Below are 22146 nucleotides of genomic sequence, written 5' to 3' on the forward strand. Positions count from 1 at the left end.
ATATATATATATATATACACACATACCTACACACATCCACATTTATCCAAGGGGAGGTACAGAGTTGGCCATAATACACAAGGTAGAGGGGTCACTTATCAAGACAGTAACAGGTGGTTATTGTGTACATTTTTGTAAATACATTTTCAGTGTGGGCCAAGATCCAGACAATCTGGAATCTGGCTGATTATCTAGGGTTATGGTGGCCTGTTCCATAGCAACCAATTCCAAAAAATCTTTGTTCCAATTCTGTACATCAAAACAATTATAGTTCCTTTCCTTCCAGTTCAGCAATATTATAATCTTGTATTTTAATGTTCATAACAGGCAAAAGCGTAGTTTTGTACAAGCTCAAAGACAGTCTTGGCATAAAAAACTTACAACTGTATTTGCAGCAAAGGATGGTTCTACAAACTATTTATTCTGGGGTTTAGAACAAATGTAGGTCATGCTCCGAAATTATATTGACATTGTTGCTTATAATCTCAATAAAAAAAACCATATGATCGGGTTTTAATAGGACAAAATATGAATGTTTTACCATATTCTGTCAGTGTGTGTCCATGATTTATGAAACTACCCTCCTTTTGCTACTCAGATACGCTCAGAGGGCCGCATCCTGAAAACTGATCAGGGTCTCCTCATCCGTTCGCTGCAATTTTCTGACAGCGGCATCTACCACTGCACGTCCACAGAGAAGAACTTCAAGCACACTCTGGTGAAGCTGCAGCTTGTTGTCCTCTCCAGCCGTACAGTCAACAACGTGCTGGTGGATACGGGCAACCCTGCCCTCCCCCAAATTCAGTCCAGCACATGGACCCCTAGTGTCGGGCAGTACAAGGACCTGCTGACCATCCTCAGCCAACCGGAGATGGGGCTGATCAACCAATACTGCAAGGACTACTGGCAGAACGGGGACGAAAGCCTCGGGGATAGCAAACCAAAAACCCTGAAGGAGTTGAAGGAGCAGAAGAAGCCCCGCAATCGCCGACATCACGAGGACCAGACGAATCCAGCAGAGACATGAAGAGTTTAGATGGACAGCCTGTCACCTTCAAACAGCACCCTTTGTCTACCTTCTTGTTTCCCCTTACAACCCTCTATTTAAGGGAAACGACTCCATTCAACAGACCATGAGAAAGAAAGCATCACACAGTTTGTATGTAACAGTTGGAAGAACAAACACAATATTTATTGTAGGTTGTACAAAGTAATTCTTTCTACCTATCTAGAAAACACGTTTTTGTGAATAGATCTGTGCAAATATTGTTATAATACTATTGTTATTATAATTATTAGCATTATTGTTTATGACATTGTGTTATTATGTTGGAAATATCTTTGTTTAGTGTTTCCTTTTTTAACAGCAACTATTTCCCATGACTTTAAAGATGTCCACACATACCAGAGTGGATAAACTTCCTATTCTTTGGGCAGTGATGTTGGATCTATTAACTGCTGGCATTGCCCTTCACCAGAACAGCCATTGCAAAAAGTGGACACTAAAGAACTGTACATGAAGCAGAAAAAAACTACCTTTCATAATGAAGGTAGGAATGCAGATAAACTGCAGCTGCAGCAGCTCGTTACAAACTCCCAGGAAACTCAAGTAAAGATTGCAAACTGCACTGTACCTATTCTTCCATGATAAGTTGCTGCCAAGTGTTGTTTTTTTTGCTTGTATGTAAACATCACATCTCATTGTTGTGTTCTCGACATCTTGTTAGAAGCTGTTTCCTTTTTTTCTTGTTTTCTTTTTTCGGAGGCTGAAGCTGAAAACGGAACAATGCCTTCCCCTTCTTTGGAGGTTATTCCAGCGGGCAGCTATATGTCAGTCTGTGATTTAAAAGATATATTAGAGAAAGCACCTTTTGTTGACAGATTGGTAATTCTTATTCAATTCTATAGAAAGTTCTGTTTTTAAAAATGTTGAACACCCTATATGCTACAATGCTGTGAAAAAGTATTTGCCCACTTTGCTTTTGCTGTTTTGTTACATTTAAATAGTTCTAATAATTAACCAGCCGTTAATACCAGGAACAATTAAGCAATTATGCAGCTTTCCTTTGTTTAATTTTTAACGGGGGAAAAAAAGCTAATCCTCACAAGTCTGTCATGTGAAAAACTATATCAGTCGTTTACATCTCTGTGAAGATCCAAGCTGGGGAGGATTTAAAACACAAACAGCTTATTTAAGGTGATGCCTCATCATCTGAATCAGATTTAGGTCAATTATTTAACTAGATTCATGTAAATTACCTTTTTTTTTGGGCCATTCAGATAAACTTGTTGCTGTGCTTTGGACCATCGTCCAAAGGGGGTTGAGCTCAAAGTATTTAATTATTATAAAGGGTATAACTAATGTTTCCATTATATAATGCAAGTTGCTATGATCCTGAAAGAGCAAAGAAGCCCCTTGAACATCAAACTGCTATACCAACATAGTTTTTTTTGTTGTTTGTCTGTTTTTTTTATTTGTTTTTTTGGGGGGTGGGGGTTGTTATATTTGTTTTTTTTGTTTTTTTCTAACAATATTTAAATTTTAATTTCAGATGTAATAGAGCTTTAGCTCATTTGAAGGGGGCTTTCTAATGGATGCTATTTTTTCCCCAGACTGTTTCTTATTATTGAGCCATGAACGCTGATTTTATCTGAAGAATGTGGTACCTGCAGTGCTTTTGGTGTTAATTTGTGACTTTCTGGATAACTAGTATGGGTCGACCACTCCTGGAAAGGTTCTCAGCTCTTTCATGCTTTCTCCATTTGTTGGAGTCTCTAAGCCTTTGACACGGTTTTGTTACCATTTGCAAACTGATGGAAAACAAAGTAATCAATAATTGTTTTTGCTTGAGTTTTTTAGCTCATGGCATGTGTTTTTTTTCCCCCTTTGAGATATTATTGCCTACTTGGCGTTGGCAGGCTTGAGGTGATTTCTGAACCCTTCATGTCTGTCAGTAACCAGAGCCTGGGTGTAGATAGTGAAACTGAACTTGGTTGTCCAGTCATCATTAATTCAACATAAACAGATGATTAGTTATTCACACAGATCCAGGCTAGTTAGGATTTTCTTTTTTTGCTATATTAATCATTAAAATTGATATTAGGAACTATATTTAACAATTATTTATTTACTCAATTACTTTTCATTATTAGAAATTGTTGCAAAACGTAACACTTTTTCACTGCACTGTAGTTTTTTCATTCCTACCATTTTCATGTAAATATTGGTGAAAATAATGTAATCAGTCTACACAATTGTGCAGATTTATAGTGCTATGATAACTGGTGCTGTACTTTATGTATCATCTGGTTAAAAGAGAGCTTCAGCAGCTCTATTTGTCCGGGTATGGAGCCATCCTTTATTACTGGTGCCACAGACTTCTTACAAACGGCGTAGAAAAATGAGAAAAAAAAAAAAAAAACAGTACCACAATCTTCAGAAATTGAATTTTAAATGTGCATGGCATGTACAGTGTATGTATGTGGTGTTTTTGTCTGAAATGTTGCCGTGGATGTCTTGATTGTTGTCGGAATTCAGACCTTTTTTATTTTGGAAGAAATGCTGAAAGGTCAGAAAGGCTGATTACATTTTTCTTTTTTTTATTTTCATTGTCAGATATAAGATGTAGAGAAAGGACACAGGTCTGCATTTCTGTTATGTGAATCTGTTTTCTCTGTATGACAGGTCTGTGAGGTAATGTATAATAAGCACACTTGGTGGTAATGTAATGACTTGTAAAAACTTATATCTTTTCTTCCTTGTCAATGTTGCTAACTAATAAATTAAAGCTCTATATTTTATAATAACAGGTGTTCTCTAGTATTTTACAGTAAATAATAATAATGGGAAAAAGTACCACAGTAGCACTATTTTTGTTCAATATAAATACCTTTAAAAACACATTTAGAGAAGAACAGGAAAACTTGTTTTGTTTCTAGTATCAGGATTTTTGGGGATAATTTACAATACAAGATAAATGGCATTTGAACTATTATTTATACCCCTTGGAATAATAAAATCCTCATGGGCTTTAAAAAATAAAACAAATTCTTTCATTGCTGACCATCTAGCATGTTTCCATCCATTTCAATTGATTTATCTTGATAAGCTCTTGGTAGGCCTGCTACCCATCACCCTGATGGTTCAACTCAATAGTCTTTACATCATTCCATGCAACACAGAACAACTTCATTCCTTTCCTGCCTCCCATGTTCTTTGATCTTCTTGATGTCTACTTATTATTGTTTGATAAAAACCTCTGAGGCCCTTACAGTATAGCTGGATTTATACTGATTGCATTACATAGAGATGGACTAAATTAACAAGTTAAATAACTTCTGTAAAGGATTGATTAGAAGTTTATTTGGTATAATATGATAAAACAGGCTTTTGGCCCTAAACTTTGTTATGATCCTCCTTATTTGGTGTGGTGACAGCTGCTCCGGCAGAGAAAAATATTCTAATTCCTCACATAAAGCTAGTTTATGTTGATATAAAACTAAAACAATGGCATTCAATGACTATGAGTGCCTTTTATTAATTTATTTTCTAAGCAGAAATTAAAAGTAAAAACCATTCCCTCCAAAGAGGAGCTAGAAACAGAAAACTAAAAGAGGAACCAAATACAGTATATTCTTAATGCGTTTAGGCTCACTTAGAGTACACAAGCTTTGTTATGTTCTACATTCTGATCTTCTATATCTGTCCTACTCTGGGTGCTAAAGTTACCTATTTTACAGTTCATACACAATGGTGAGATCAAGAATATGAGTGTATACAAATTTAAACTCACACTGCATATTCATGCAGACCAAAGTGAAAGTGTGAGTGGATTAGGATCCTTAACCACCTTTAGATTTAGGTCAATGAGATCTGTCTGGTGAAACTGCAAATCTCTTTAAGCACTTCAGAACTCCCCTTTAGGCTGTTGGATCCCATGAAAAAATAAATTAATTGAACACGTCTTTGTTTCCTGTGGATGTGTCTCAGTATTTGACCAATAAGTTGGTGTTCTTGATGAGTATTTATGCTGATTTTGTGTTGGTTGTGACAATCTTATCCCATCCTTGCATCTTGTAGAAATCTAAAACCACCATTAGTATAACATCCCTTTTCATTTCTGGAAACATTAAACACTAAACTTGAATATGAACAAGACTTGAACCAAGCTCTTTTAGTTATACAGGCATCTCCTTTGAAAGAGCCTAAGAAGATGGGATAAGCACTTGAGCCGATGTTCATCTTCCGCTGAGCACAGCAAAGTACCCTAAAGGTTATAGCACTCCTACAATGATATATGTCTCCTTCCCTTCACACCTTTGCCCTGTAACTGTATTGTCCTTGTCCTCCATTGGTCAGCACTGGTCAGGTGGGCTTTTGGAGTCCCAAATCCTTCCCTGTGACAGGAAAAAATACTCAAACAATCCCCAGCTGCGGGCAGTTGGAGCATCAGCTGCGTGCTTGAAGGCACCGGTCAGACAGTAGTAGGTGAGCAGCCACCCGGGACCTGCTTCCATTTTTCCTGACACTTGGCTTTTGAAAGAGAGGGAACCAAGCGGGGAAAAGTAGGATGGGGGCCGGAGCCAGCGCCGAAGAGAAACGCTCCAGGGAGTTGGAGAAGAAGCTGAAGGAGGATGCAGACAAGGATGCAAGAACTGTGAAGCTGCTACTACTAGGTAAAGAGACACCTGTTGGAGGAGTGATTCATAAATGATGGCTGTAATAACTCATAGTCAGGTTAATGCCATTCCCAGACATTTTATTATTCTTTTATTATTCTAGTTTATGAGTGAAAGATGAGTAACCTCATTGCTATTTTACTCGTTTTGGAGAGAAATATTTTTGAGGAAAGCAAATTCCCCTAAAACAAATTTGGCATCAACTTTCATATATCAATTTAGGGTCTGCTTACAAGTCATATAAGGAAATTCCTTTGGCTGATTCATTGTTGCAAATATTAGACCTTGTTCTTGTTCAGACCTGTAATTTTACTAGAGCTTGAAAGTCTTTAACAGATGTAAAGATGCAACGTGTCCAAGTCAAGTAGGAGCTTAATAAACTGTGTCACTGAATTGCTGAGACACTCAGATAATCACAGAAGCCAATCTTGTGTTAATCCTGACACTACAGGTCCTCCTGGACAATGGGATTAACACTGAAGGACAGTGAACCCGAACCAACAAACCCAAACAGAGATATAGCACCATTATGTTTACAGCTCAATAGTTCAGCTTAAACTAGAGAAATTTTGCAGTTTTGCCATAGTTCAAAAGATATTTTTTTTTACATTCATTGTATGAAAAAAAATATACATTTAATTATATCTTTTTGCATGAAAATAACTGAGTTGTAATGTTTAATGATGATTTTTAGATTTCTAATATTTTATATATACAAAGAAACCAATTTCAGATATTTAGTAATGCTTCATCATCACCTATTGATGATATGGGTCAGGGTCAAGGAAAAAGATTAGGGCTGAAGTAAGAGGTATTATGCATCTTATTGAGATCAACTCTGTTAGGGCATAGTATACACATTATTCAAATATATTACAAACATAACTGAAAAACACAATTTCTCAAAAGGATATTGGTAACTATGTCAAAGTTGAGTGCTTAGACACGGAGAAGCATGTAGTTCTCTTCAAATCAAAGAAAATATGAGTATATTCCAGTAGTACCTACAAGAAAAAAAATCTCTTTGACATATTCTCTCTCACATAGGGGCTGGAGAATCAGGCAAGAGCACCATTGTCAAACAGATGAAGTAAGAACTTTACATACAAGCTATATTTTATATTCGTTTGTTCAGACTGAATGAACTGATTCACACTGAGCTTTCTCCATCCAGAATTATCCATAAGGATGGTTACTCGCTTGAAGAATGCTTGGAGTTCATCACCATCATTTACAGCAACACTCTGCAGTCCATAATGGCAATCGTGAAGGCTATGAACACTCTTAACATTAACTTTGGCCACTCTGATCAGCAGGTAACAAAGCAAACATTCCCTAGTTAAAACATTCACAGTAAAACTTCTCATATATAATTATCTGACTGGGTTCTTTCTGTAGGATGATGCCAGGAAACTGATGCATCTTGCAGATACCATTGAGGAAGGAACGATGCCCAAAGAAATGTCAGACATCATCCTGCGTCTGTGGAAGGATTCTGGCATCCAGGCTTGCTTTGACAGAGCCTCAGAGTATCAACTCAATGACTCAGCTGGATAGTAAGCAACAACTTTGAGCATTGCTTAAGTCAGAGGTCTCGAACCCTGGTCCTCCGGTTTTAGATATATCCCTGCTCCAGCTGAAGCAAATCAATCATCCCTACCAGGCCTTTGGTAAACCTAATGGCACATTGAAGTGGTAATTTACTCCTTTTAAATAGTAGTGTTGGAGCAGGGATGCATCTGAAATCCGTAGATCTTGGGGACCAGTGTTTGACACTCCGGCAATCTTTAAAAAAAAGTATCTTGACATAGTACAATTTTCCTATAGCTACCTTAATGACCTGGAGCGACTGGTTCAACCAGGCTATGTGCCCACTGAGCAGGATGTGCTACGTTCAAGAGTGAAAACCACTGGTATCATTGAGACCCAGTTCTCCTTCAAAGATCTAAACTTCAGGTGAGTTTGTTAATTATTCCTTAGAAAACAAGAGTTTAGCTTGGATAATTATATTGAATTTTTTGTTTTTCTTTGGTCCAGAATGTTTGATGTTGGCGGCCAGAGGTCAGAGAGGAAAAAGTGGATTCATTGTTTTGAAGGTGTCACCTGTATCATCTTCATTGCTGCTTTGAGCGCCTATGACATGGTGTTGGTGGAGGATGACGAAGTGGTATGATAGATTTAACCATTCTAAATATTTTATGTTAAAAACTCAAAAACTAGTTAACTTGTTAAATGCTGGTTTAACTTGTTAAATGCTATCTCCTCTCAGAACCGGATGCACGAGAGTCTGCACTTGTTCAACAGTATCTGCAACCACCGCTACTTTGCAGCCACCTCCATTGTGCTCTTCCTCAACAAGAAGGATGTGTTCATTGAGAAGATCAAGAAAGCTCATCTCAGCATGTGCTTCCCAGAGTATGATGGTGAGGTCTCCATCAACTACTGATACCATCTTCAATGTATAATATAACAGTGTTATCAGCGTAACAGGATCCAGTCTGGAAAATTGAAAATAAACCAATTCAGGCTTTGACTGTCACTTTGTAGTGGCTGCTGAAATCAGACATTCATAGACGCAGCTTGTAGATTTTGGAAAATTAGCAGAATGTGTTGTGAGCTTATTTTCTTTGGTTGCTTAGCATCCATTTCTCCATCTATTTCTGAAAAGGAAGCATTTACAAAAGGCGTAAACTTAACTTCTATTTTCTTTTGTCCTGCCAAGGCCCCAACACTTATGAGGATGCTGGTAACTACATCAAAATGCAGTTCCTGGACCTGAACCTGCGCAGAGACATCAAAGAAATCTACTCGCACATGACCTGTGCTACAGACACAGAAAACGTCAAGTTTGTGTTTGATGCTGTAACCGACATCATCATCAAAGAAAACCTGAAAGACTGCGGTCTCTTCTAAGAGCCCAGCCAGGAAACCAAATTAAGGTCAGCAAAGCTTAAAGGACTAGTTCCTAACTAAGACCCATTGCTCACCTAACTAACATGTTTTTTTTTTCTTTTACAGTGTAGTGTCTTAGCCCTGTCACATTCCACAGAGTCCTCCACAATTTAAACATGGGGAATGAAGAATGAAACTGTCCCAGCAAAGAGCCATCCTAAAACCAGTGAATGCACAACAAAAATAAAATTACATTTGCTGTGTTAAAAATCAAACCTGCAGCTTTGACCAAAGACTCCTTGTCACTGAGACATGGAACGAATCTTGTGCAGATCTCAAGAGGGTTGCTTTATTTTTATTTATTTATTTATTTATTTATTTTTTTTGATCAAACATTCTCCTAAATTCATCTTTGGAGGGCAATGCAATCTTTAGCTTTTGTCTGCATAAACAGATTTCTTTTCAGATCTACTCCTATCAATAGATGCAGTGTCTCTGAGCTCAAGTAATCAAGCAGCATACAATCAATCAAAGGGCTAATTAAATGGTCTCACCACCTGCAAATGCACTTCAGCATCAGTTAGACTTTAAGATGAATTTTCACTAGAAAAAGCGTTTTATAAAAAATACAAAACAACACAGTTTGTAACACAAGAAGTTTATCATTTTAACTTCTGAGGGAAGTGTTAGCTTCTTTTTGTTGTTGTAGAGGTTGAAAAGGGCCATTGTATATAATTACTCAGATTTCTAATGGTGTGTCATTATACTCTGTAAATCAATATACTGTTAAGTTAGGGATTCATTTAACTCCAATTTGAAGTTCCCTGTTTAAAGCATTTGAGTCAATTTATCTGTACTAAAATCCAGAGAAAACCAGAAATGTACAAGTTTGATTAAACTTATTAAAGCTTCTGTAGAAAACTCAGTAGTGTGTCCATTTTTTTGGCATGAATATCTGCACAATCGTGAATCTAGAGCGTTTTACATCAGGGAGGGAAGGAGGCTCAAAATGTCTAATGACTCCATCGCTTTCCAGTCTCAAAATGTCAGGGTGGCAAAACTGGCCCCTTCTGTGAAATATGTAATTCAGTCTCTCATAAGTAAATGGAATAAACAAAACCTCCAGGGAAAAAAAGCACTTAAGCTTTTTAATGTGTGATTTTCTCTTCTAAGAAACAAATGAAAACTTTAGGGTGGGGGGCAGTCCAGGAAAAACAAATGCTCCACAAAATGAATAAGGTAAATAAATAACTTTAATTAACATTATTATACATACCGGTAATCATTATGACTAATTTCAACCATCTCTCTTTGGAGGGTTTATGATTATTGTTTTGTTGGAAAAAAAACAAGAGAACCAAATGTAATATCTCTACATTGGAATTCCTACTGAGAATGAATACATAACAGGTGATCCAGTTGGATAGGCTGGATTCCCACTCTTCACCTCTTACTCTAGCATTATTTTCCTCATCTTTACTCAATTCTTTAGCTGTTGCACGTTCAGTTGACTCTTTCACCCATGACCCAGAGGTGGGTCCATTCTTGTGTACTTTGACATGTACACAATTATGAGAGTACATGAATTAGGAAATACACCACCTCTGGAACAAGCAGTTTTAAACCAGTGGGTGACAACAATAATACCATTATGTCCTACTTTTATATTTTAAAGTTATGTTAATAAAAAACTGACCACAAAAATGCAGCAATTAATTATTCTCAATATAAGTAAATAATAATTCCATTTAATACATAAAATAATTTAAACAGCAATGATGTTTAAATATTTTCATAGCTTTATTTGTTAGAGCATCATGACAATCTGGTCTGTCCTCATTGATTTTTTGGAAAATATAAATTTCTATGTTCATGTTTCTGTTGGTTCATTGTGATCAGTAAAGATTGACTCAAAACTGGTTTTGGCACCAATTAGTTTTCAGCCACATTTCAGTACATATTGGAGTCCCTGCCTGGCCAACCAATAAAAACTTCCTAGAACTGCTGGTCTCCTCCCTTTTCTCCTTGAGGTATGTTTCCTGCAAAGTCTTCCAAATTTCACTCACTTGTGGCACTCGTCAGCTGAAAACATAGAGGTGTATAATTCGATATAACTGGCATGAATATTTGCGTATTGTTTGACACACAGGCTTATATCAGTGCCAACTACTCTTTCGCATGGATCTTAAATTTCTGAATAATATATGCAACTATATTAGCAGGAACACCAAGCTGCTTGTAAATGGTCTTATAGCCTAACCTTTAACATGCTTGTCCATGATTTTCTTTCTTATCTCTTGAGCCAACTCTTTCCTTCTCTTCCTCTGGTCCATGGTGAGTGTGGTACACACCATGGGTGTGTTCAGATCCAGTGTATGGGTTTGTCTTAAATGAATGAAAATTGTTCATTTAACTGGTAGGTTAGATATGTCATGAGAATTTTTGGTTTATTGAAATGTTTCATCTGTGCCTGTACAAACTGGTTTGCATTAGATCTACTATTGCATATAGTTGTACCCAAGTAATGCAAGCAGTGTTTAAAGATGGAAGCATAAATAACTAGAGTGCAGACCTTTGACAAGGAGCAAATTTAGCCCCAAATTGTGACTTACACCTACAGCTAAGTCTAACACAAGATTTGGATCATTACCCAGTTTTAATGAATTTGTCCTTAGTAGGATGCACACCTCTGGTAAAAAAAAAAGAAGAAAAAAAAGCTATCCAAGTTCATAAGATTTCAATTGATCCACTGATAAAATACCTCCAGATGTTATGAGTCCGATGCTAAAGTTCAATTCAATTGCCACTGCTGGCAAACCCCTGGTTTACAGAGTAACTGCTTGTTCAACCAAAAATCCCTATCTCATAATTTTAAAGAATTTCTTTAAAAATATCCTGTATCCAGAATATAATCTGAATAATCACCAAAACTTAATGGATTGTTACTGGGAATGAGGGACACCTGTGATAAAAAATGTCATTAAAATCCGTCAAAATTTTTAAAGTTATCCTGTACACAGACAGAAAGACAGACCCACAAACTCTCCAAAAAACACAGCCTCCTTGACGGAAGTAATAAAGGTCATCATAAATGAGAAAGTAGTAGGCAACATTTCAATTTTATTTCTTACGAAAGCATTCACTGATTTTTGTAATTCTATTAAACCCTGAGTTTTTAACCACATAGCAGATATGACATGCACTAAAAGAAACATTCAGTCTCTTCTGTAAAAGTACATACCATAAACAATTATCACCAATATGAACCTAGCATCTAAAAAACACATTTTATGGCTTGAAATGGATAAAAAGAACTGCAGATAAATATGGAATGAAACATTCGTGCAATAAAAAAGTGGCTGTAAAATATGTTTAACAATGTTTTTTCCTTTCTAATATGCACCATATAGCATCCAGAAATACAAAGACAAATAGAAGGCACTTGAACAGTCATCCCTGAACCTTTACTCTGTTGGGGGCATACAGCAGTTATTTGCCCTTTCTAAGACAAAAAAAAAATGTAGGAAGATGAACACTTGACTTTCTCAATCTCCTATTTTCTCAGACTTGTCTGCCAGTTTTAAAGGCAGGACAAATTTTTCTCTCCAGAGCTTCTATTCCTGCCTAGATATGTATGAGCAATTTAACAGAGATGCACCAAGGAACTGATTGGCGATTAGGTTTTGAATGAGTTTTGACCGGTGACTAAATAAAAAAAATTATAATAAAATAAACAGATTTCTTTCGAAACTGTGAAGTGAAGAAGTTTAACCTATTTCAGTAGGAGGTCAAAACTAAAATCTGGTGAAGTGAAGAAGGTTTAAAAGAAAGAACTTTGAACAACATGTGGAAATTGGATTAGGAAAACCTTTATCCGATAACAAGAAGTCTGAGCAGATTACAGAAATGACGCTCTTTTTATCCTATTAAACTTTTAACCACTATGTGTCATGAAACACATTAGAGTTGGAGATTTTGGCAGCCTTTTGAAAAATAAGAATAGTTTCACAGCCGTTGCTCTTTCTCACACACTTATATTACCTTTACTTTGAATATAAATAACTAATAACTTCTCGCAGGAGAAATTTAGAAAAAAATAAAAAACTGAATGTTGTTTGTGCCTATATTAAGATTTAATTTCTTAAAGTGATTAGGATCAGCTAAAACCAGCATCAAAGTTTTACTAAATCCAGCGATTTGCCATGAGGTTCTGAAGGGTGCATCTCTATTTTGGATATTTTACTTTATAATTGTCAAAAAAAAAAAAGGAAAACAAAACCAAAGCCATACAGTAATGCTGATTGAATGAAAAATAACTGGAGTGAAAAGCAGCAGTTTTGAAGCATTTTAAAAACGGTCTGTGCAGCCCTTACATAAAATCCCTGATCTAATCAAGTATCTTAACTTCAAAAGGAGGCACTAATTCTCAGGTTTTAAAGACTGGCTTCCATGAAGGCCATGTTTCTTACAGGTCATGTATTGAATTAAAGTGAGGTTAATGGCACTGATCCCATTATGTGGTTATTTCTGTCATGTCTCACAGCTCTGCTGAATTTACATGTGCATGCAGTATTTACCCACAATACTTGAGCAGATATCTCAGCTAGTCTAAAAACCTCTTTTTCTCAGTTTAGAAATAATAATGAAAACTCCTTCCTTTAACCTGAGAGTTATCATCACTATTTTATGCTAATTTCCACTACCAGAAACCTTTTTCTTTAATACCATAAGTGATAGAATTGTGTTCTCAGGATTCATTGGTGTCTGTTTCCTGGCTGGTTCCAGAGCTGAGAAACAGGCGAGGACGAAGACTCTGACCAGAGGACGCTGTCTTCTGTAGTCTTTTAGATGCAATGTCACCACTTCTGTCCTTTGTTCTCAAAAAAGTCCCACCATATGATCAATCTGCCTCATGTAGACACTCTTTAATGGCAGAGCATAGCGGCGCTCCTCAGGAATCCTGTTACACTGCAGAATCAGATAGAAGAAAGCAGTTAAATATAATTCCTATTAAATCTGTTATGACATTTCACACTTTTCCACATTCAGATTTCTTTTAAAAGCATTTTTTAAAATACTACAAAAAGCTATAACTCGACAGTGGGGGAATGTCTGTGTTGTGTTTTTTTTGGTCTTACATTACTGATGTTGCTTGTAGGCAACTGGTTGTTCGCAGCCTCTTCACATGGAGACAAATCGCTCCACTGTTTCTCCCTGAAGCGCTTGTCTATAGGCACTACATGACCCTCTGTTGTGAAGATGTACTTGTTGTCAGATTTGTGCAGTGGGTTGTCTTCGTCAAACAGCTGCAAACCAGAGAAAGAGACAACAATGAACACTCAGTAAAACACTTTGAAAATCAAAATTCAAAAAGGACAGAAGACCTTATTCCTTTTGTAACATAAAAAAAGAAGAAAAGAAGTGTAATTACCAATAAGCGTCCTTAATATGGTAAAATAGTAACATCCAAAGAGTGTTTGGATAATGAATTAAAAAATAATAATAATAATAATAATAATAATAATAATAATAATAACAGAAACAAACAAAAAAATGAACAATCCAGAACCTTAATGCTGATACAGGAACTTATATTTTTTTACTTTGTAACTTAGTTTTTTCAACTCTCTTACCTTGCTTATTATTTTTTCAACTAAACTTCTTAACTTTCTCTTTTTACTTAATTTAGAGTAGGTAACATACCACACACAGTATAGGCCACATTAGATTACTGGTGTTACTATCCTATAAAGCAGTTACATTAAACCTTTTGGATAGAAGCGGACCTTCCAGACCCTGCACACCACATTTGACCTCAAAATTCTGCCTTGCTTGCAGAGTTACAAGTTACCAAAAATTGTAACTTGCACAATCTTGTATTGTTTTGTATGTTAACATTAGATTGCAAGTCGTCCATTTCAGCACTAGAGGTCACTAAATCTTATGTTTTTGTCCATAGCCACACATAAGAGACAAAAGAATTACCCCAAAAATGTTTCCACTTCCGCAAATTAACATCAACCACAGTATAATATTAAGTTAAAACTCACAAGATAAAGGTATTTGCAGGTTTCACTGAGGAAAAAGCTCTCCATGCGATCTTCTTTGGATTTATCCACAACATGATGGAGTGTAGCATATCCACATCTGCAAGCAACACACCACAGTTCAGTGTAAAATAGCAAATGTACATGAAGTTTTATTTATACATGTTAAAAAACGGTTGAAACAAAGTAAGACATACAATATAAGTATATCAATACCTGACTTTGGCATTTTTCTCCAGGCTCTGGAGAATATCCATTCCAACATGCAAATAGAAAGGATTTTTTGTTGCCTGTTAGAAGAAAATGAGAAAAAAAAAGACTCGTTAAAAAAACAAGGTTTATTGATAAAACCCAAATCCTTTAGGGTTAATACCTGGTACAGCAGGTAGGTCGACTCCACCAGCTCTGGTCTTAAAGGGTAAAATAACACATCGGGAGCCTTCAGTTGCCAGTTATATCTCTCCGGCAGAGCTCCGAAACGCTTCCAGATGGCGTAGTAGAAGGCATGCAGGCAAATGGCATCATCGATATCTCCATTCAGAACCTTTAAGTTACAGATACCCTTATTATTGCAACATCATTTACAATCACATTTCTGTCAGTGTAAATCAAAGGATCCCACCTGCAGTCCAGGAAAGAAGGCCTGAAGAGAATCGATCCAAGTGTTCATTATCTCACCGCTGAACATGTTCACATTCACATAGAGAGGCGGGTCCCCCTCACCTTCGTTGCAAGACTCCCGCCTGCAGAAGAAAAAAATGTATCAGAATATTCAATTTCACATTTTTAAAGAAAAACACGTAGCTATACGGCACTTTTCATAGACACTCTTAACTTCTTCACATGTTTTTTTTTTTTACATAATAAACCTAAACTTCAGCAAATTGTATAGGGATTCTATGTGATAGACCAACAAAGAGCAGGGCAGTGCAGCGAAACTGAAGGAAAGTTATTATTGTTTTTTGCAGGATTTGCATTTAAATAAAGCCCAACATAACATCTAGTCTAACAGGGGAGTGGCAGCCTAGTGTTTAGGGCATAGAGCTTGGAATCCCGAGGTTCTGAGTTCGAGCCCCACTCCCACAGACTGCCACTCTAGGTCCCTGAGCAAGAACCTTAACCCCACACTGATCCTTGGGTGCCCCACAATGGCAGCCCACTGCTCCCCAAAGGGATGGGCTAAATGCAAAGGTAAATTTCACCAATGTGAGATCAATAAAGCTCAATTATATATCAATTATTAATTAACAGAAGCATGAACACCTGTTTGTTTAAGGTTACCTCCAAAGGTTGACATTGGAATGTTGAATATAAATGAACATGACATTTTTGTTGTTTTCTGTTTTGTTGTTTTGGAGTGGCGGCCTAGTGGTTAGGGAATTGCGCTTGGATCCCAAAGGTTCTGAGTCCAAGCCTCACTCCCTCTGACTGCCAATCTGGGTCCCTGAGCAAGACCTTTAACTCCCACCTTGTTCCCTGGGTGCCACAGAATGGCAGCCCACTGCTCCCCAAATGCAGAGAGTGAATTTCATTGCTTTGTTGTAGTAATAATTTAATGACAATGAAGTTGAATTCTATTCTATTCTAAGTAAAATCTTGTATACCTTCCTTTCCAGTTCAAACCAAGGAACTACTTTGTTTTTTAATTAAAATCCCAAAAATATGCACTGAGCCCTGCAGCTGCAACATGAAAACACGTGGGAAAGTTCATGGTGTAAAAGTAATTCAGCAAAACACTATATATGATAATTAGCCATGCTATAATTATAATTCTTTTGCAATTTATAGCTTCCACATAGAAAATTACTCTGGAACATCCCCTTGTTTAATTCCTCTTTTTGGACATTTCCTGACAAACACAGATCCTGTTGCTGACATACGCTTAGCATTTCAGCAGCACTCTAATCTATATAATAATAATTCAGTAGAATAAAATATAAAGAGCATAAAATGGTCCATCTCTTTCAGTGTGGGACTCACCCTCTTCTCATGTGGTTCTGAATGCTCTCATAAGCAGCTTTAAACATCTGGTAGTCCTCTTTCTCCCCAAAAAGGATGTAGGATTTAAGCAAATACTCATAAAAGGAGTCCATGCCGGCTCCAAGTCCACTCTGCTTACCGACCCACTGGCCTGTTTGGATATTAATAACATTTCCTGAAGAAAGGAACCACAGAAAAAAAATGAGAATAAGAAGCAAGGGGAACATATTAAAAAGAAAACAAGAGGAATAAGGGCCTGCATAGTGAAACTAGAAGTCATTCACACGAATTTCACTTACCCAACAGACCAGTTTCATTGCTTCTCAGACTCCACAGAGCTCTGACAGCTCGCCTCGCCACCCATTCAAACGTTGAATCCCCAATCAGGCGGCTCAGAATGCCAAACTCCACCAGCAGAGACCCAGCGCCTGCAGTGCATGTCTCATTGATGCTATCCCTGGGAACTCCAGTCTTCAGGTTCACCTGCAAGCAGAACACAGACCAACGATGAGTCTTGATCTTGCACTTAGAGGAGGAAAGATCTCACTAGCAATAGGAGGAGACATCTCACTCACCCTTGGGTAAGGAATACCCGTGCTGGTGTTCTCAAAAGCAGGCAGCAAGCGCACAGCCAGGTCATGAGCCAGATGTAGAAGCTCGTTTTCATAGCCTTCGATGCCCACCTCTCCAAATGGCTGTCTAGGGTCAGTCAGCAGAATATGTGCTGAGATAAGGCTGCCAAGGATCCTTCAGAGATAGAAAAGGAAGGTGGACTTTACAGATATTAAGGGGCACAGGGGCATTCACACTTATCTAGCTTTAAGATCTTGCTGCTTGATCTGCCCAGAACAGGAAAACTCAATTAATACTGGTAAAAGGCAAAACTGTTTTATCATTGCATTAAAAATAATTTTTACCATTCAAAATATGGAATCTTTTCCCTCATTATGTCTTTTTGAAAATAATAGTGAAACCCAGTAAAAACAGCAACAGCCCTCTCTCACAAGACATGATGTCACTCCAGCCCCTATTATAGATAATTAACAACTGCCAACAAAAGGATGGTTTGAGAGAGATTTTGAACACAGGACTTTTATCCACTTATATTATAGTGATTAAGGAGAAGTCAGAACTGAATAATGTATTTTAGCCAGCTATAATGAGACACACAATGAAGGGAAATTGTCAAAATAAAGAAAAGAATGCAGCTAAATGATCCAGTTACCTCATGAGATGGACATAATAGTGACAATTAGCCATTTTAAAAGCTGAGAACATGCATCAAGAAGCACCTAAACAACTGAATCTTTAACCTTGTAACTTTGCTATGATGAAAAAGAAAAACTGACCACAAGCCAGACAGTTTTCAGAAAAATCTAAAGACACTTTTATACCTGATGTTTGCCTCGAAGACTTGCACAGTCGAATCCTTGTCAAAAGACACGGTATCTATAACCAGTTTGACAGCTCTCTGGAACTCTGTAACATTGCCAAGCACCTGGTGGAACAAGAAACCCAGTTGACCACAACTGCATTATCTCTCTGATACTGCAGCATGTTTTAAAAGGAAAACCCTTAAAAGGGCAAATGTTAAGGCTTATTCAAATACAGTCACTTTAAGAGCAGCGGAAGACTAATGTCTTAAAAAGCAATTAGAAATGTTGGGGTAAAGAGGAAAGGTTCAGGTTTACATTCTTGTTTCTTTATTTTTTATCTTCCCAGCTTAGTCCTACGATAGACGAAAGGAAAAAATAGGAACTAACTTACCAGAAGAGTGTCTAAAGTGTCAATGAGTGTCAGTGAATAGTTTCCCAAGACGTCATTAATATTGATGTTTGACCTAAAACAAAACAAAAACAAAACTTTCTTTAGACACCACAAAACAGAACAGTACAATTTCCTGTGTTTACTTTTTAGAGTTCACACAATGTTTGGAGAAGACATGTAATCAGTCTAATCAACTCTTCAAAGTCACAGTTTGCTTAGTTTTGGAAACAGGCAGCTGATCTGACAGCAGAAGGTGTACAAATGTGTAATATGTTATATTTACTTCAAGATATTGCTCTGCTTCTACCTTACTGTCTAATAAACTGTGACCTACATTAAAAGGTATAAATGATGAGGGAATTTGTTCTAAAAAAAAACAAAAAAAACTCTCTTATGCATATAATCAAATATGTTTATAAGAAAAAAAACATGCCCTTTTTTTTATTCTTTTAACTGTTTTGACTTTGCATCAAAACATTCAACATAAATACTACCTTAAGAACTTGGAAGTGTAGAGGGTGTAGTCAAAACCTTAACCATACTGAACAACTGTGAGGTTACATGAGTCACAATGACCAATACAACCACTTTGGTTAACACGTGATTCTTCTCCATCGTCACGATCACTGCTCTATGAGAGCTGCAGGAGCTTTATTAATAAATGTGTATCTGGTTTGGGCATAGAGAGCTCTGACAGTCCATCCAACTGACCAAAGATACAAGCATGTAGATTGTAGATAGATGGCAAATGTAATGCCCAACCAAATAATATACTGCATCCAATAAATTGTTTGCAGTTACAATCCAATAGATTGTGCAGCTCTGCAACTTTAAGGGTTGTTCTCTTTAACTAAACATGACTTATTACCTAATGACTTCTTGGTGTTTTTTTTAAAGCATGCAATTATTAATATACTCATTTTACTATTTAAAAGGAGCACAATTTATTTTTGTTCCAAAAACCAATTAACATGTGATATGAAATAGATTTGTCAAAAATTAGAAATCTTTGAAATTCATTTTATAAAGATTGTTCTTTTATGGATTATCTCATGAGAACTGGGGTTTCAAATGATTGACCTAGTTTGAAATAAACTCTTAAAATTGGTGTTTGACACTTTATTTTCTGAAACATTTATTGCTTATTTTACACAAAGTTTAGAAGAGCACACACCTAAAAGTTATTAAAGGTTGTAAGAACTACATTAAAAGGATCTCTGATAAGTTTAAAATCATCCTATATATATATTTTTTTTTTTTACAATTTTTTGTACAATTGTTGCTTGGTCCGCTAAATGTATGTTTTAGAGTCTCTATAGTCCAGTTAATGTTTAATCTATTACTAAATTAGTTGATGATTATTTCAATTATCGATTAATATTGATTAATCCAATTAATTGTTTCAGCCCAAAAACAGATTAATACTTATAGGGGAGTGTTGGCCTAGTGGGTTAGAGAAGTGCTCTAGTGCTCTGAGAAGGTTGCAAGTACACTGAAAAAAATTATATAAAATATGTCCTACCCTGTACCATGAAACAATTGTGTTAAAGTAACTAAATATGATTAAGTAAATGCCAAAAACGGTTGTATTATTTTTTTTTTCAGTGTACCCCTACAGCATCCACTCTGGTTTCCTAAGCAAAACCCTTAACAGCTCTCCAAAGGGATGGTTCAAATAGGACAACAAAGGGATCTACATTACATTTCCATATTTCAGAGCTGTGCATAGATATAATAGACACCATGGTGAAGTTTGGATATGGAAGTTGTTTTCAGTGGCTAGCTATGGTGGTTCAGCTCTCTCTGCTACCGGTACATCAGATCTGTAAAATTAAGCACCTGATATAAAATAATCCAGCATACATCAACATTTCGATTTTAAGGTATGTCATGTCTTTAAATGAGGAGTGAAACATCTCAGACATGAGGGTCAGTGCGCCTCTAGGACATGTTGGGAGATGTATGGACCACTTGGCTCTTTAGCAAAGCTGACACGCCTTATTTGGCAACAAAGTGAAAATGCTAATTTCAGCTTAGTTAAAACCACTGACTGATAAGGATGAGGACTGGCCAGTCCCCATAGTGACTTACGGGTTAAGCACATCTGGACCTCTGCCCTCACAATCAATGGGATTCAGCTCATCCTCTGGAAAGGCATACTTCATGTAGTTGTCGTATCCAAAGTAAAACATTTCTCTGGCCATGTCTTTCATTTTCAGCTTCAGCGTGTCTGGGAAGGAGCTGTACCTCCGGACGTACTCGTCCTTGTTGCCATCAAAGAAGTTAAGGTAGGACCTCCAGGGTGGGGAAGCCTCCCCAATATTTGCGCAGGGACTCGCCGTCTCTTCATACCTGTGGCCCTGGATCCGCTGGGACCAAGAATTAGTGCTCGAGTCGGCTGTTTTTTCCTCCCTGAACAGCAAGTCCAGTTTGTGCAAATTAAAACCGAGGTGAAAGTTGAAGCCTGAGCTAACGTTAGGTCCAAGCCCGAAGGCTAGCCATAGAACCCAGCTTACAGAGAGTCTCAGGACCACCAAGCCCACTACGAGTGACCTCCATTGCATCTTTGCCTTGGGTCGATCATAAAGCACATAACCCGAGTCCTCATTACCTCCGAGGTGTATCCGAACAGGAAAACCACTCAGCGTCAGACTAAAACTACAGGCACTCAGCCTCGTAGGTTGGGGATTCCTCCTCACACACTTCCTGTCAACAAACCAGCCCACCCCAGATCCGGAGATGTGATTGGCTAATTTCGGCAGTTGGAATTAGTCGGAAAGGCGGGTCCGTTTGCTGATTGGCTGACGAAGAGACGTCAGTCTTTACGTTAAGTTTCGTGGCACTCTGGAGTAACGCACCAATAAAAATGAGCCACAAGAGTGAATCTGTCACTGTTTGAAGCAGTGTAAGAAATATGCAAAAATAATGATTCAAACAGAGGCGACTGTGACCAGACGTCCCCAATTTCTGGGGATCGTCCCCGGTCTGGACCACCTGTCCCCGGAAATAGTTTTATGAATGAGAAAATGTTGGGAAAAATGTTGCGTGTAATCTGTTATTACGGTAAAAAGAGCGCGTGAGAATGTTGCTCGCAGAAACAGCTGCGGAAGCTGGCTGTGCTGCTGTTACCGTAAAGATGAGAAGCAGCGCGCACCACTTTTAAAACAGAAGAAGCAGAAATTCGTTGTTACAACCGGTCGAAGATGACTGGGAGCTGCCCTATTGTGGAAGCAGTATTAATCGATTTTTTTTTTCATCGGGCCGATCCTTGTGGTAAATGTTTAGTTCGTGCCCAGGTTAAAATGCAGAGTTTTGTTGTTCTGGCATGAGTAAAAGAGAATCGGATAAGATATAAAAGAATGATTGAAATATCCTTGCAATAAATATGTCAGCTGTCAATACACATTAATATATCACCCTTTACCTGCAGGGTTTGACTTCTCCTTGTTTTTGACCCAATGTGAACAGAATGAGAATTTGTTGCACTTTTTTGAAGAGGTGTGGGAATGTCTCCACAAATAGCCACAGCCATAGGCTAAATGTTGGAGAAATGTATTTACTTTTCTGTTTGTTTGTTTTTTTTACTGTTCATTATGTCAATCCTCCCTAAGGGGACGACTGAGCTAATTAGGCCCCACAAATTTGGAAATACTGTACAAAACAAAAGTTAAAGTTTCTTATTTTCAACATTGTCATATGACCTGGTCTAGCCACAATTACATCCATTACCTCATTGGTATTCGCCTTTCACAGGCACTGCAAACAGAACATAGTTCAATCA

At 37.3% G+C, this 22146-nt stretch overlaps 3 protein-coding genes across 4 annotated transcripts in view; 2 read left to right on the forward strand and 1 right to left on the reverse strand.

Annotated features, from left to right (window-relative positions):
* The window catches only part of LOC107097502 (semaphorin-3F-like), a 63182-nt gene extending 59364 nt beyond the window's left edge, over window positions 1-3818 (forward strand). The window contains exon 19 of one of the 2 annotated variants that reach the window (XM_015394661.1): window positions 599-1027. In XM_015394661.1, coding sequence (XP_015250147.1) covers window positions 599-1027 — 429 coding nt within the window. Of the gene's footprint in view, window positions 1-598 lie in introns of both variants that reach the window. The other variant, XM_015394662.1, reaches the window with a different exon arrangement.
* A 1665-nt stretch (window positions 3819-5483) lies between these two features.
* LOC107097497 (guanine nucleotide-binding protein G(t) subunit alpha-1) lies at window positions 5484-8909 on the forward strand. The gene is made up of 9 exons (XM_015394654.1): window positions 5484-5676; window positions 6727-6769; window positions 6854-6995; window positions 7078-7235; window positions 7507-7635; window positions 7717-7846; window positions 7949-8102; window positions 8402-8618; window positions 8698-8909. The coding sequence occupies exons 1-8, from the start codon at window positions 5571-5573 to the stop codon at window positions 8590-8592; spliced, it is 1053 nt and encodes a 350-aa protein (XP_015250140.1). The 5' UTR covers window positions 5484-5570; the 3' UTR covers window positions 8593-8618; window positions 8698-8909.
* Window positions 8910-11501: 2592 nt separating this feature from the next.
* Window positions 11502-21066, reverse strand: edem1 (ER degradation enhancer, mannosidase alpha-like 1). Its single transcript, XM_015394667.1, has 12 exons — window positions 20457-21066; window positions 18366-18438; window positions 17993-18096; window positions 17174-17345; window positions 16898-17081; window positions 16599-16773; window positions 15241-15361; window positions 14992-15162; window positions 14835-14908; window positions 14622-14718; window positions 13710-13877; window positions 11502-13539 (listed from the first exon to the last, which is right to left on the reverse strand). Exons 1-12 carry the CDS (start codon window positions 20927-20929, stop codon window positions 13450-13452), a joined length of 1902 nt encoding a protein of 633 aa, XP_015250153.1. The 5' UTR covers window positions 20930-21066; the 3' UTR covers window positions 11502-13449.
* Between the last annotated feature and the right edge of the window lie 1080 nt (window positions 21067-22146).

The sequence above is a fragment of the Cyprinodon variegatus genome, unplaced genomic scaffold (assembly GCF_000732505.1).
Source record: "Cyprinodon variegatus isolate N-32 unplaced genomic scaffold, C_variegatus-1.0 Scaffold702, whole genome shotgun sequence".
Classification (NCBI taxonomy): Eukaryota; Metazoa; Chordata; class Actinopteri; order Cyprinodontiformes; family Cyprinodontidae; genus Cyprinodon; species Cyprinodon variegatus.